The 16,303-nt window shown below is 40.1% G+C and overlaps 1 protein-coding gene across 1 annotated transcript; it reads left to right on the top strand.

The window, feature by feature from the left end:
* The first annotated feature begins 1,534 nt into the window (after positions 1-1,534).
* Positions 1,535-14,801, top strand: KCNJ16 (potassium inwardly rectifying channel subfamily J member 16). Its single transcript, XM_031598601.2, has 2 exons — positions 1,535-1,663; positions 12,752-14,801. The coding sequence occupies exon 2, from the start codon at positions 12,828-12,830 to the stop codon at positions 14,115-14,117; it is 1,290 nt and encodes a 429-aa protein (XP_031454461.1). The 5' UTR covers positions 1,535-1,663; positions 12,752-12,827; the 3' UTR covers positions 14,118-14,801.
* Positions 14,802-16,303: the final 1,502 nt, after the last annotated feature.

Genomic DNA, 16,303 nt, shown 5'->3' with positions numbered 1-16,303 from the left:
TTAGTGCTTCCTGGAAAACAAAACAAAACAAGCAAACACACAAAAATCACCAACAAATATCGCTGAAATAAATCCTCTGAGTTTCTGTTATTCACGTCTCAGGAAGATTTGATTTTGACTTTTTCAATGAGAATGAATAATTAGGTCTTTGTTTTATCTACAAGAGTCTATTCAAATCAAGTTAAATGATTGGTGCAGCAGTTTTGGATTGAGGTGCAGTTGCCCTGGTAACAATCAAGAGTGAAATCAGAACCTTCTGAACAGCCAGTGGAATGTGGTTCTACTTGGATGACAATAGGTCAAAGCATTTTAATGAGTAAAAACGTAATCCTGTACAATAGGATTTATTGCCACTATGTCATCAGATTGACACTATTCCTACAATTTCTTTAGCTTGTGACAGCCCTTAAGTGAAAACTGTTTAGGGGAAAACCTTGTAAAATGCTATTAATCATTTTATTTTCCAAATCAACCAAAGAGTCTGTGTCTCGGGGGCTTATAAAGAATATCTTCCAAGTGAGTGAAATTCAGCCTCTCTGCACAAAGCCTTAATGAATGGCTGTTCTGGACACAATGGTTCTAAGAACTGAAGGCTCATTTCTGCAGGGCGCTGAGTACTCTGGTCCCAGTCTATTGGAGAACTTAAGCACTTCCTCAATTTCTTGCTAACAAAATAGTTTCTGGTGATTTCTAGGATGGTTTTTCATCCTCTTAAACCTGATTTTATTTGCTGACAGACAGGACCTTGCGGGATTAAGTCCTAAACCAACACTAAAAGAAAAGACTCTCTGTTCAGTAAAGCAAGGGCGTGGGACAATATTTCATCCTTTCTACTGACATTCTTCCAACTTCCCCCCAAACAATCTTTTTATTCCGAAAGACTCTAAAGTGCTTTCTAAACTGATAAAATGCAGCCACTGCTAGGAGCAACAGTGCATAAAACCAGAAGAGGAGAATACATTGCTGCAGTTTTAAGGAAATATCAGATCAGGGTTCGAAAGTCTTCCACTCTACCCTGAAGCCAAAAGCATAAACAGCTTGTCTTGGCATCCTTTGGGATGTCAGTATGGGACTCCTGTCACACATAGACATCTAGAGTTATCTGTTTTAATGATAAATGGTAGAAATGGCCCTTAGCATTCATTATAGATGAGTACCTCACTGAACCTTCAACTGATTTCCCTTTCAAATAGATAGATGTCAGTCTCACTCATTTCACTTTAATATGAAAAACAGATTCTTCTCAATCAAACCTCTGCACCATGCATATCCTTTCATTGTTGATATGGGGCTTTTACAACAACAAAACTTAAAGCAAGTAAGTATCGCTCTCTTTGGCATTGTTAAGTAGTTACAGAGAACAATTGAGCCAGACAATGACACAACCTGTTTCTTGTCTTCCTCAATGGGAAATGGGCTTTGAGTTTTGTAAGGTTGTTCATAAACAGCCAAGGGTGTGTAAGCAGAAGAATGACCTCAAAGCTGGGCTTTACATAGGAGAACAAAGAGATCTCAAGTCCTGATTTGAAAAACACTCCGAGACCAAATCAATGTCATCATGTCATAATTACCAATACGCGTCATAATGTTGTTGGAACCCACTTGCTGCTTCTGCCTTTAAACACAAGCTCCTCTCCTAATTGCTGTGCAGCTGTCAAGCTTTGTAAGTGATGTTTGTGCTGGCAGTTAGCTGGGAGATAACTTCATCTATCTAGCATTCATATGGACTGGAGATTCATCCTTGTTTCTTTCTGCGGGATGTTTTGTGACATTATTGTTTTCAGATTGCTTGGCCTTTGTTACAGTTCTTCTGGCTTCTCTCCAGGACCTTTCAGGTTACTTTTTAGTCTCCTTAATCTGTACTTTCCCTCCTGAGCATAATAAGAATTGCAGTTGCTCCCAGACTTAGACACCCAAGTGGTGTGACTTGCTTTTTCTGTGGGAAACACCACTTCATGTTTTTCACAGACTTAATTCCCTGAAGATCTTTTGAGTATGAAGTGAATACAGCTTAGCACTACACAAAATGTTCCTAAGGAAGAATGCCACCAGTCCAAGTTCACATGATTTGGAGCTCGTCAGGCCTTGGTAGTGTTCTGAGGTTTAGTTAATAACCTACGGATTTCTGGACCTTTTGAGTGACTCTGGCTTTGTGGCAGGATAAGTGATGCTCTGTATCAGTGAAAACAGGAGGGGAAAAAAAAGAAAAAAAGATGCTGGGAAAATAACAGCCAAAATATCTGTCATATAGTCAGGGTGTATCACTTCTGAATTCAATTTTGTTGATTAATTACTCTTCCAACTAGATTGAAGAAAGCTATGGGGGGGCCACTCAATGAAAATTTCAAACCAAAGAGTGAAATTCTGTTTAGGATGGTTCAACAGCATGCTGACTACAGCCCTACGAAGTTAGTGTGTAATACATGAATGAGATGCTTTTCATAGAGGCATAGCACCTATGAGGTAAAACAGAAAAAGTTGTTTCCCAAAACAATCCTTTGGCAATAAAACCAATTAAATTGCAGTTCACGGCTCTCTCCCTCTCTCTTTTTTTTGGTGTTGACATTTGTAATGTAACGTATTTTTATTTGATGTGTTTTTGTTAACATCGTTTTGATAAGATCTGCTCACTTGTTCCCAGTGTTTGCCTTTGAGAAGTAAAACAGGAAAAACACGGCTGACTGAACAGGTTCATTACAAATATCTTGAAATGAAATGAACCTTCCACAAGTAGCTCATTCAGTCAGTAGTACTGCAGAGTGAAAATGTTCCATATGAAGATCAGGCACAGAGACATAGACCTTGGGCACTGAGGGAGACATAGTCAGCCTCTGTGCAAATCACTGAAAGACAAAAATCCAAGAAATAAACCCTAAACTCATATTTATACTAAAGGCAAGTTTTATACAGAGGTATGTTCTTTTTTTTTTTTTTTTACATAAGTATTTCCACCTTTGGAAACAGCTTGAAATTTTGTTAATCAGTGGAAAAAATTGAAAAGAGTCTTAAGAATTAGGCACTGAACTTCAGAATTAGGCATTAAATCTGACATTATACAAAGTTTTGAATGGGATGGAGAAGAGAAGCTTCGTATATTGAGCTGTAAATGATCAATAGATCTTACATCATTAAATATGTGATATTGACCACTATTAAAGAGTAAGTACTGACAAAAATAAAACACAGCTCTGATTCAAGATGAATGTTCCCATCTTTAAAGGAACGAGTAACTTAGCTAAATATGTTTTAAAAGACGGGGAGAAGAGACAAGAATTAAACAAAGATTCTGCCTTTCTCTGAATTTCTTAAAATACTACTTGCTGTCTTCAGAGCCTTATTCAGGTGGTCAGGAATAAGCTCCGGGATAGCTTAAGAGATCTAAAAGGAAGTTTTGCAAGTCACACACTGAGGTAAAAATCAGGCTCTTGGATGTATGGCCCATACACGCACAGACACACATGATTTTCCACTTCCACGTTAATTATTCTTGCAAAACTTCAACTGTAATTTGGGCTACTGAAGCCTGGAAGAGAAAAACAGTTGAAAACAAGAGCAGCCAACACCATGCTGAGTGTAAGTTCTGAAAAAAAAATATAAGCAACTATTGAAATTTGTAGTAACCTGACTTTCCAGATCACACGCATCCATGCTGAGACCAAGGCTCATGAGGATGCAGACACAAAGGTTCAGCCATCTGCTCTACAAGGTGTTGAAAGTCATCTCTGAAAGAATCTTCCTGTTCCCAAATTTCATGTAGATCTCAGTGGAGTTAAGTAGGAATATGGAAAGTCTATATTCTGCCAAATTCTATGAACCAAAGAAAATGAAGATTAGAGGAAAGCCCTTGTTCCTTAGAATTACTGTTCTAACTCCAGCAAACAGAGCCAATTCTGACGACGGATACTGCCTGTGGTGATACTAAGAAACCCAGCAGCTAGCCCTGATCCAAAATGAGACATTGAAGAGAATCGCTTTGCTGACTTCTAGACTTTGGATCAGGCTTCTGATCTCTGAAAACATTTAATATATTCCACAAGCTTTTGAAAAGTGGTGACAAATATAGTCTGAAAAATGTGGAAGCATGTCTTGGTTTGGATGAAGAACCTAAACCTTGGGATGCCACGTAAGACCATGGGCTTTGGCTGAGCAGCTCCAATCTTAGTCTAAACTAAGCTACATGATACCCTGTACCAGACTTGAGATAAAACCACATCGAGGCATATCAGAGGTGGTCTTCTGTTGTTTCTATGTTCACACATGAGTCATACAAAGCTGCTCAGAAAGAAAAATAGTCATTCTTGACCCTAGTGATGATTGAGAGACAGATTTCTTGACGCATAGTTTTTGATTGCCTGGTTTATCTGACTACATGTGTTAATGTCTGGTGTTTCTGGTGCTTTCCCCTGAAAAAAAAGCATTTGTACATTGTTTGGCTTGGTCCTTAACTAATATTTACCTTTGATTTGGGGAAAGGCTGGACAGCTGGAATCAACAGTTTTGTTTGCTTTTGTTTGTGACATTTCCTAATTAGTGTGAATGGGATTCATTTATTTACCTGTTCTAAACTTTTTTCCTTCTCCTCACCATTTGCTCAGGGCAGTCACATAAAATCACCACTACAAGACCGTATTTTAGATTCAAAATGCTAAAGGCTTTTGTGACTTCATTGGCATTTGAGATATTTTGTTAGGTGCAATGAGACAGCTTCTGAGAATTAGAAGGGAATTCATGCTGAAGACAGCAGCTCAAAGTTGGTTTGAGTAGAAACCTGCAGGTGTTCCCCTTTGCACCCAATAGCCATTACAAGTCAACAGCTGGTGTCAAGCTCTCTTCAGGAGCTCTTCACTAGGACTGAACAAACTTTAGCAGAAAATCTTTGATCCTCATGCTTCCTACTCAGGTCTTATTTCTCTCACCTGTTGAACACAGTTCACGCACCACGTTAACTTGGGATTCTCTTTTATTCTATTCTAATCCATATACAAAATGCAGTAGTAAGGCATCTAATCCAAGCTCAACTGACAGCAACACAAGTCTCTGCATTGTCAAAACTGCTGTCTTTTGAATTGGCAGGATTAAAATTTGCACAAGCCTTCTTCTTCTGATCTTCAAGTAAGGTTAGTTTGGTTAAAGACGTATAACCTTTTCTTCTCTCAGTTGTTTTTGACATGTGTACAGAGAGCTGTAGGAGCAGGGAACACTGGAATACATGGGATCTAACTGCACCTAACTGCATCTGGTATCTACTCCCCTTTCTTATTCTAGAGATATATTTGAATAAAGAGTGCAACAGGAAATACAGTGTTCATATGTCCCAGCCCTTCCCTGGATATTTGATTTACAACGTACTCCAGAAAATAGAAGAAAAGGAGTATGCTTTCAGGGAGCAGTAAAAAAAAAGCCCCTGCAAATAGAAGAACCCTTGTAGAATATTGTCTCTTTCCTGCCCCCAGACTCATACCTTATTAATAACCCCCTGTGTTTAGAGAAGAGGTATAGCAACTCTGAACTGTAGCAAATAACAGAGCTGAGGGTGTTGGTCCTGTTAACCGAAAGTGGCTGGCACGATCTGATCTCATTCTGTCATTGTTCATGCCCTGCCACTTACCTATTGTTGAACACATTATTACATCATGTCTATTAAGAGCTGCAACAAACTGTTCTATTGCTCTCTGCCAGCAAAATACAGTGGAAAAGTTCCTCGAAGATTTTTTTCTGTGCCTGTATAGGCTGAATACAACTCATAAGGCTCAATGTGTGGAGAATATTGCCAAGCTATTGAAATTAACCTTCAGCGTGTGTCCATTTTGACATGAGTGTGTCAGGGAGAAGGAAACTGTAATTAGTCCTAATACTTATATTCAATCGCCTCACAGCTAACTTAGATTAAAATTAAAGCCCAGGAGGCCGTGCCTGCTGAAGTTACTGAGAGGTTGGCTGCTGAATTGCACTGGAAGAAAACTGGACATAAAATGAATATTTTCAGTTCCATATCTGCAATAGCTGTTAGATTGCCATGTCTAGGACATGCTTTACCACTTTCTAGAACTGAGGCTGCAGGAACCCTACCAGAGATAAAAGCTCTGGTCCTATCAGTTCAGCCCTGAAATGCACAGGGTTCGTATCTCATGGGCTAAGAACCAGAAAGGAGGGCTTTTCAGGCAGCAGGAAATAATGATACGATGATTCATGGACCCTGCTGCTCCTCTGCAAGGGGGTGGGCAGCACTGATCACACAGCAGGGTCACCTTTAAGGGTTGGCTTCCCTTGCTATGCTCCTTGTTATGCTCCTTTGGCCTCCCTGTCTCCTTGCTATGCTTGGGGACATAGCATATGAAGGCAGCACTGATGCAGGGAGCTGGCTGCTCCCTGGCTGAAATCTGCCTGTGCACTGCATGTCAACATGTGTTTCTACCACCTACAGCTGCACCAGGAGATGCTGGCATGGGTCTTGAGCTGGTAAGAGCATGCTGTGCCCAGTTGTCCTGGTATAGGAGTGTGTGGGAGCTCAGGGCTGAAAAGGGGAAGAGAATCCTGAGAGTGAGCAGTTTCAGGTTTCACCCCTGCCAAACTGTCTGAGACAAAGAATGGCAGTGAGGCCTGAAATAAAGAGTTTCAAGTTGCCAGCACTTTCCATTTCTCTTGGTATTTCAGTGTTTCCACTGCTTGCTCTTGGCTACAACCAAGCAGTGCATACAGTGTGAATAGATTAAAATAGACATTTTTCAGCTTTCTACAGATTTTGGGAGTCACTCTGAGTTGTAATGAGGGGCCTTGTTCGTTATAAACCTGTCCCATGGCTCTGAAACTGGTATCCACTCTTCATCAAGAAGTAACTGTCAGAGTCTGTCATCTCAAACTTAAGGGGCAGATTTTTTTTTTTTTTTCTTTTCTTTATTTTTAAGGAGATCTGGTTTCACTTAGATGAATTAAATGCCAATATATCTCTTACTGGGAATTGTTTCAGTGTAGATTACAGCACAGTTGCATTACTTTAAAATGCGTGCAAATGTCTGCTGCTTTGTGCTATTTATATCTATCTTATAAAATGTTTTATAAACACTTATATACTGATATTCCAGGTTTTCTTCCTGCACTGAGGTTTTGAATAAGAAGTCCAAGAATTATCCTTTTCTCCAAGCTTAGCACATTTAAAGTGTGCTTTTCTTTCTGTATTTGGAATCTTTGCAGTTGAAAGACCTATATTCACAAAACGATGGAGAGGAATGGTGTTCCTTGTAAGATGATGCTCTCACAACTGTGTATTTCCAATCTGACAGTCACTCTGCTGGTTGAACTGCAGCCCTGCCAACCACTGCTGCATTCGGTCATCTAATCTGAAGTGATTAGTACAAGGAAACTTTAATTTTAGGGAAATTTGAGCTGTTTTAAAGCTTTGCTCCAATGGCTGCATATAAATCATTGTGAATGTAAGAGTTTTGCAATCGAAGCTCATGGTTTGGATGTGCTCCTCTCATTTAAGTCAACACAAGAGCATGTGTGATCTGACAGTGCACTGGTATGGATTCAGACATGAAGACACCTCTCCTTCAGCTCTGATCCCAGAGCTCTGGCTCTGGGAATATGTCAGGTTCAGTTTAGGGGAGTTTGCCTTTTCCCTCCCCTTGCAGAAATACCCTTCAGTCAACTGTGGGGATCTAAGATGAGATGGAGATAACTAAATATAAAAGAATATAAATATTCTTACTCTCCATGTTGCAGAACAAGAATATGACTTTTCTGATGCAAGGGAAAGTTGATTCCCTTTCTAAAAATGAGAGGAAGGAGGGAAGGAGGGAAGGAAGGAGGGAAGGAAGGAGGGAAGGAAGGAGGGAAGGAGGGAAGGAAGGAGGGAAGGAAGGAGGGAAGGAAGGAAGGAAGGAAGGAAGGAAGGAAGGAAGGAAGGAAGGAAGGAAGGAAGGAAGGAAGGAAGGAAGGAAGGAAGGAAGGAAGGAAGGAAGGAAGGAAGGAAGGAAGGAAGGAAGGAAGGAAGGAAGGAAGGAAGGAAGGAAGGAAGGAAGGAAGGAAGGAAGGAAGGAAGGAAGGAAAAGAAGAGATCAACTGTTCTACGATAGATTTATTTAGATTCTGTGGTGGTTTGTTGTTGTTGTTGTTGGTTGGATTTTTTTTTTAGGGAACAAGTATCTGAGTCAGTTCCAAGGCAGCTCAAAAGGCTTCTTTCTACTTGTCACATTTCTGGTCTATGAGCTCAAAGACTTCCAGGGTTACACAACAATGACTAAAACTGGAAACCTTTCAGACCTTTTCCAAAATGAAGTGGGAAAGTGAGGTGATTGCTAAGCCAATGCAAGAGAGATATCCACTTCCATGTGTGTGGAGTTGAGCAGAGAGGACCCAGCTTCATTCGGAGGCTTCGAGTTGTCTTATTTTTGATTTGATCTCATCTTCAGAACGTAATTATTCCGGAACCAAGATCTTCACATTGTTTTGCTTAATGCTTTACAAACAGACTGTTGACTGAAGTTGTCACTGAACAAAAATTTGCTTCTACATGTTTACATAATGGGAAAATAAAGTCATAAAATGGGTGTAACAACAACTCGTTAGGCATTAGGTTAAGGTGCAGTACAGGAATTATCCCCATAAAACGCTAAACCCTAAACTCAAAATATCACAACGAAGTTGCAGGTTACATTTACTGAAAGCCTTTAAAAGTCTTTAAGCCTTAACATGATGCTTAAAGCTTCTGAGAGAGCTGATGACAATCAAGAGGAGTTCTTGTACAACCGCTCTATTCAAGAGGAACTAGATTAAGATGATAAATATAATACAAAGGCTTGATTCTACTAGTGTTTGCTTTGTTGTAACTCTTAAATGGATGTAATTAGGTGCTGAGTTTGTTCCTAGTTCTGCCACTGCACTACTTTATGGCCTTTTAAACAGGTGTATGTGCTTACCTTTCTCCCATATCTAATCAGGGTGAAAATTTCAGAGATACCAGTTTGGGGGTCATTGTGCAGACCCTACGAGCACAGCTTTCTGCAGCAGTCATGCTGCAGTACACAACACAGTAAGATCCTCGCCTTGGCTCAGATAATTAAGAGTATTTGCTTATTTTCTGAACTCTGAGTCTGATTCATAAAGAAGAACTTCTGAACTCTCTCTGGCATTTACCCTAATGAAACCTTTGAGATATCTCAATTGCTCTCTTCCTTCTATCCTGCCTAACTTTGCTGCTCAATTTTTATCTCTAATCAGCCAGTACGTAGGGGTTAAATATACTTATATGTATAGTTACCAAAAGTGCTGTAAATTTCCATGCACTTCTTGCTCTGAAGGACAGGATAGTATGCAAGAGGAGGCTTATGATGTGTACAAACATGCCCAAAAGCAAAAGGGGGAAAATAAAACACATACAGAAAGTAAAAGCAAGGCAAAAAAAGGGTGAGGGTTTGTGATTGTTAGAGGAAGGTGAATACACTTCCTGGCAACATCTGAGAATCATTTGCAGCAACTGATCCATGAGCCTTAGTGAGTAGGGAATGTTTTTAAATCCTCCCCCATCCTCTTTGTTAATCTTTACCAGGTAGCAGGACCTTTAATGCAATTCCTACGGGCATCTCGGGATGTGTAAAATATTTTGTCCGTTTTGAAAAATAAGATATTTGACATGGCTCCAAGATTGAGGTGCAGAAGTCTGGTTATAAGTCTGTGCTCTTCTCCTCTTTAAACTTTGGTAGTAATAATAGCCTTCAGGCTGCTCTGCAAAAGGCAGAGTGTCTCCATAGAGCAAGCAATGAACATCTGGCCTCGGTGCCTCTTGTTTGAAATAGGAAAATCACTTTTAAAAGTGTCCCCATGAATGAAGTGCAGATCGTAATACAAGCTTACATAATTCAGAAACACTGAAGGATGTTTTTTTTAGACTTAAAACGTTCTGAGCAACATCAGACAATATAAAAGAGTTATTAATTATGATGCATGATTATTATGGCACTCAGGAGACTTGAAGAGGTAGCCTGGAAAAGTTCGGACTTGGCTCACCTTTAAGCACACCCAAAATACTGGGCAACATTTGTAGATGTTTTTGAGTGACTGAGGAGGCTATTTCCTAAGACTTTCAAGCACATTTGGGATTTTAGGTCATTTGGGGCACGTCTCCACTGTGCAATGCCAAATGGCTCTGAGCAAGCCAATTTTCAACACGATGGAGAAAGATTAACTGAGAGCAATATATGTGTTACTTTTCCTCTGCACTGATTCTATTCTAATCCATCTAGCTCCAGGGGTAGATCATTTGGTTCTGGTTGAAAAGGCTCTGCATCATGTTCCTTCTTCTTATAGATCTGCTCTCTCTATGTCATATATTATATATTACATATTACATACCGTATGTCAAATGCTATATATGTTGTATGTTATATACATGTGTTATATGTTATATATTATTTTATATATTATGTTATATATTTATTATATATTATACTATAGGCATACTCATGCAATTGTTTTGCAAAATCCAGTCCAGCATCTAACTGCATGGCTTCATTTACACCAGTCAGAACCCCACCTGAGGCACTCACAAGAATATATATATATAACCACCACCTGTACTTAAGAGAGACCCTAAGTGGGGTGAAAGCTCTTAATGCACGAGGAATAACAAAGTTCTCTCCAGTGCATCGTGGACTACTGTAAAATTTGGGTGGACTTTTCCACTTAGTTGCATGTCTGACAGTCTATCAGCGTTGCCAACACCATTGACATTTAAAGATGGTACCAGCAAAACACCATTTTTGAAATATGATTATTTGCTGAAGGCAACAGTAGGGAGTGGAATCAACTCAGCAGTCTTTTTTTCATGAACTGGGAACTCTGTTTAGAGTTTGTGAGTAATTTAAAGGCATGCTCGTCTGAAGCAGTCAATAAGAAAAACAGCATAACCCTCAGTATGTGTTGTGTGTAATGACATATCGACTCCTGATTACAGTGTGCTTCATTTTCACACCTCACATCATGAGGTTCTTAAAAAAATTGCACAACAGCTTCTAGCTTTTGTTTGTTGTTAATTACGACTTATAATATGTTAGGTCAGGAGTCGTCAATGGACTAGGCTAAAGTGTTTGTTTAAAGCAATGAGTAAAGCAAGTCATATGAATGTTTCCAAAGACTGTATTCCAAGAAGTATTTTTGGAAACATTAATGTTGTGTTTTTTAATGCAGGCCACATTCTGAGGCTACGACACCATATGTCACATTCATTTCTGTACTGAAAAGAAAAAGAAAAAAAAAAAAAAAGAAAAGAAAAGAAAAAAGAAATGGAAACTATGTTTGGCTTTTAAGTGTTTTTGGAATAGTGTCCGTGCATGCTTGTCATTGTTACTTGGATGGGAGAAGCGTTCTCAGTCTGTTAATCTAGTCCATCCAATATATATTACACTCTATGGGCCTGACTCTCTTCTGCCTTAAACTGTGTGCAGTCGTTTATACGTTTGCAAAGTGAATGAAGAGCTGAGAAAAAAAGACTACGAACTGGGAAACATTTCTGTAAATTCATTTTCCATGAATACTCTGGCTTCACTGTGTGCCTACATCTGAACTCTTCTCACATGAAACCAGCTTAAAAATGGGAAAAGTCTTTGCCATTTTTCCACTGAAAGCTCACAATTTTGGAAAATGAGAGTTTTTTCCTCAAGAAGTGGTATATGCTTCGGATTTTTCAGCGTTATATATCTGTGTTAGGGGTTGGGATATAGTAGAATCAGTTGGAGATCTGTAGGAAAAGGCATTTCCTTTTTTCAGTGCTGTATCCTACAAGTAACTCAGAAGCATCCTGTATCTGACTACTTCAGCTAAGTCTTTGCTTTTTAATGGATTTCAACTGACGAGGTCTCAGTTTCTAACACAAATTCTTGTTATTAGTCAATGAATGCACAGCCTAGCACTTCATACTGCTGAAATTCATACGGTTACAATCTGCCAAGACATCAATTTTTTCTCTGATCTGACAGAGGAATCTCCTAATTCACATCACTTTCTAAAGTTGTGTCATCCACACATTTTATTAGTGCATGTTTGCTCCAAATTTGTTAATAAAAATCTAAATACTTCTTGGCAACTGGACTTTTGTTGTTATTGTTGTTTTAAGGAATTATTTGTGAGGGTTTGTAGGACCTCAGAGACGTTTCTTTTTCATGTGAGCTGCAAATATATTTCTTTTACTCTAGCTCAGTAAAAAGAAACCACTTGACGCATTTTTTTTTTTTCTGTGCAATATTGAAATATCAACAATGACGAATGGGTGGTTGAAACATTTTCTGTTTAAAACTGAACTTGTCAGTCCATGACACTGTATTCTTCTGGCTGACTGAGAATATTTACCTAGGCATTTCTTCTAGAGTGGGAAAACAAACACAGAACAACTGACTACCCTAAATGCTTGGCTAACTTTCGGAGAGCTCATGCCATCCTTGTGAGTGTTCATGAAAGCCCTTCCTGATTTGAATGCTACTTCACCAGAACTTTGGAAGAGATACAGTGGGGTCACCGCAAAGGTTTTGGATTATGCTTACATCTAGATAACAAATTTTAAGATTGATGTGAACATTTCTAGCCGGTTGATTTTCTAGCTGAATTTCTGAGTTTTTGAGCTATATGGCGTAATCAGTGTCAGAGTCTGTACTCTTCAGAAAATTGCTCATGATGGCCAGAAAGTATATTTAGTTTTAGTTTTACAGAGTTTGGCATACGAAATTAAAAACAAAAATAAACTTTTTCTTTTATTTCATAGATTTCCAATGAACAAAGGAAACAAATAGCCCCTGGGACCACAAGTGTGTTTTGTAAACTGATGCCACGAGGCAGATATGAGAAAGATGACTGAACAGAGTGGTTGCTATAGGCCTGTAAACATACAGGGAAATAAGATCAGTTACAAAGGCTCTTGCAGAAAAAGCCCAGAAATGGGGATGAAAAGACAGCAGAAGCGGTTTCTCCACAAGGATGGCAGCTGCAATGTGTACTTCAAACACATCTTTGGGGAATGGGAGAGCTACGTGGTGGACATATTTACCACCCTGGTGGACATCAAGTGGCGTCACATGTTTGTCATCTTCTCCCTGTCCTATGTTCTGTCATGGCTGTTCTTTGGACTGGTCTTCTGGCTGATAGCAATGCAACACGGAGATTTATTGAACGATGAAGAAACAACCCCCTGTGTTGCAAATGTTCATAGCTTCACGGGGGCATTCCTGTTCTCCCTCGAAACCCAGACGACCATTGGTTATGGTTACCGCTGCGTTACGGAGGAGTGCTCTGTGGCAATCCTGATGGTTATCCTGCAGTCAGTACTAAGCTGCATTATCGACACTTTCATCATCGGAGCAGCCTTGGCTAAAATGGCCACAGCTCGAAAAAGAGCTCAAACCATTCGTTTCAGCTACTATGCTGTGGTAGGTCTGAGGGATGATAAATTTTGCCTGATGTGGCGCATTGGCGATTTCCGACCAAACCACATGGTGGAGGGCTCTGTACGAGCTCAGCTCCTGCGCTACAAGGAAGACAAGGAAGGAAGGATGACAATGGAATACAAAGACTTGAAGCTGCTGAATGACCAGATCATACTTGTTACACCAGTGACAGTAGTGCATGAAATTAATAGTGAGAGTCCTTTGTATGGTTTGGATCGGAAAGCTTTGGCCAAGGACAACTTTGAGATCTTGGTCACGTTTGTCTACACAGGGGATTCAACAGGAACTTCACATCAGTCAAGAAGCTCGTACGTGCCCAGAGAGATTCTTTGGGGCTATAGGTTTAATGATGTCTTACATGTAAAGAAAAAGTACTATAAAGTGGATTGCTTGCAGTTTGAGGAAACTACAGAGGTTTATGCTCCTCACTGCAGTGCCATGCAGCTGGATAGGAAGGAGCAAGAATGGAATCGAACAGAGAAGATGCTGGAAAAAGAAGCAGAGACATCAGTGACAGAAATCAAATCATTAAGTGAAAACCAGAAATCATTTAGTGCGGTTGCCCTCATCACCAGTTGTGAGGATCCAGAAGACTCAGTGGCAACTGTCAGTCAGCCTTCTGGAGAAGCTTCTTATCAGAAAGCAGCTGTGACCTTGAGCACACTATCGCTGGAGTCACAAATCTAGCTTTTCACTGCAATTAAAATCAGTTCCAACAACTTCTCCTAGCATAGCTTTTAGAGTATAAACAATGAGCTCGTGTGCACAAGTATTTACATTATAAGCCTCATACTGTCAGCATGCCTACATTACAATACTGAGCTGCTAAAAGGAGCTTCATAATGGTTAGTGTGGGTATCAGTAACAGATTAGTGCTGGCACAAGAAAGCAGCTTATATTTGGGTTGACTAGACAGCTACTGTGCTTGAGCAAACTTCTTCTAAACTTTATTACCCTGCAGGGACTAATGCTGAAGACACCCAGAGAGAGATAATGATCTAGGCAGAGAACAAGAACAATGAAGTGTGCCCTGTAGGTCAGACATTTCAAAACTGCCTAATTTACTTGGGAGTTCAGTTCCCTGTCCCTCTGGGAGACTCTGAAATTCCTCTACCATCACAGAAAATGATTGCTCTTGTGTGACAATTGCCCCTCTCTGGTAGTTCAAGTGAAGCCCCTTTGCTGGGGTGGCACTGGGGAACATGTAGGGCTGTTCTATATAAGAGGAAGCCAAGTGGCAGTAATGGAACCCAGTGTTACTGGGTAGCTTTGAGAACCTGCTATACGCTCAGTTCTCTGAGATACCCAATGAGATCCTCAGAGCTTTTCTCATTTCTTTGTCATGGGCTGCTCCCATTAATGCCACAGCCTCACAATTCAATCTGTGTGCTATGTTAGCTGCATGCTATGGTGCTGCATGCAGGCTTGGCTCTGTCAGAAATGAGAGCTGGTCAAATGGGCTCCTTTGCACTCCTCAGAAATCAAAATAGAATCTCGAGTCTGAGATGAAAATCAGCACAATCCTGTTAAGCCTCAGGACAGAGCAGGTTTTAGAGGGAGCTTTGCCATCCTTAAAATCAAAATGTCTTTTCATTTCAGAATGCCAGTCTTGCTTTTGCTTTTATTTTGTTACACGGCTTTAGAAAGAAATTGTTCAATCTAGAGACCAAACGGCATGATTTTGTCAAAATGAGATATGTTTATTCATCTGAAATGACTGTAAAAATGATCCTTTGCAGAGAAATTCAACACACTCAGCTGTCAGCTCCATTGGCAAAAAGAAAAAGAAAGAAAATGTCAGTGTTTTGAAGTTGCCATGACATGGAAGTTCCACTCCCTGCACACCTCTGTTATCCAATGTGCAATATCTCATCATGCTTTTATTTTTTCCCTGATGATGATCACATCTAATTTACGTTATGTTTCATTAGCCTGCTAATGTAAAAGTTATTGTCTCTGAATTTATGGTTGCCTAAAATGGAATTTATCTCACTTGACCTCAGCCACCAAGAGGTGAAGTACCACCTCCTGGCCAAGGCTCTCAGTAGTTGCTGTAACTTTGTTCTGTCTTCACAGAGGAGTCCATCCCATCCCCACCTGAGTCGTTGGGGAGCTGAAGGCAATAGCATGGTATTATCCTGGAAGTGCTCATCCATCCCTGTTTGCTACTGAAGGAGATGAGATGACTGTTTTGGAAATGCTGGCTAACTTTAAGCAGCTAAAATTAGGTCTGATGAGTCATTCCCATCATGCTGACTAATTCAAAGTTTTTTATAAGCTAATCACATTTAATGAAAAGAAAACCAGCAAACTGATCGCTTTTTCCTCTCCTCTCCTCTCCTCTCCTCTCCTCTCCTCTCCTCTCCTCTCCTCTCCTCTCCTCTCCTCTCCTCTCCTCTCCTCTCCTCTCCTCTCCTCTCCTCTCCTCTCCTCTCCTCTCCTCTCCTCTCCTCTCCTCTCCTCTCCTCTCCTCTCCTCTCCTCTCCTCTCCTCTCCCGTTCCCTTCTCTTCTCTTGTTTCCTTTTCCTTTCTCCTTTTCTTTTCCTTTTCCTTTTCTAAAACTTACCGCATTATTTTAATGTATCTTGCATTTCTTTCTGCTCACACTTATACAAGTTCTGGATGCTATGTGATCCCTTTCAGGTAAAACCAAGTATATTAACAAGCCTGAGTGGAAGTGGTTATTCTTAAGCTCATTAATTGGCCCATTTCATATGCAGAAGCATCACTTGCATCAAAAGAGAGGGATACTCTCTATCTGGTGGACAGGACAGAAAGATATGGGCTTAAACTGAAGCCAAACAGATTGAAGGTGGAGTTAGGCAGCACTGCTGCAAAGAAGGCAGGACAGGCTGAGGGTGTGTAATCTTGGT

Source organism: Phasianus colchicus, chromosome 20 (assembly GCF_987193195.1).
Source record: "Phasianus colchicus chromosome 20, bPhaCol1.hap1.1, whole genome shotgun sequence".
NCBI classification, from domain to species: domain Eukaryota; kingdom Metazoa; phylum Chordata; class Aves; order Galliformes; family Phasianidae; genus Phasianus; species Phasianus colchicus.
The sequence above is the reverse complement of the archived record's forward strand: the minus strand, read 5'-3'. Positions and strand labels throughout refer to the sequence as shown.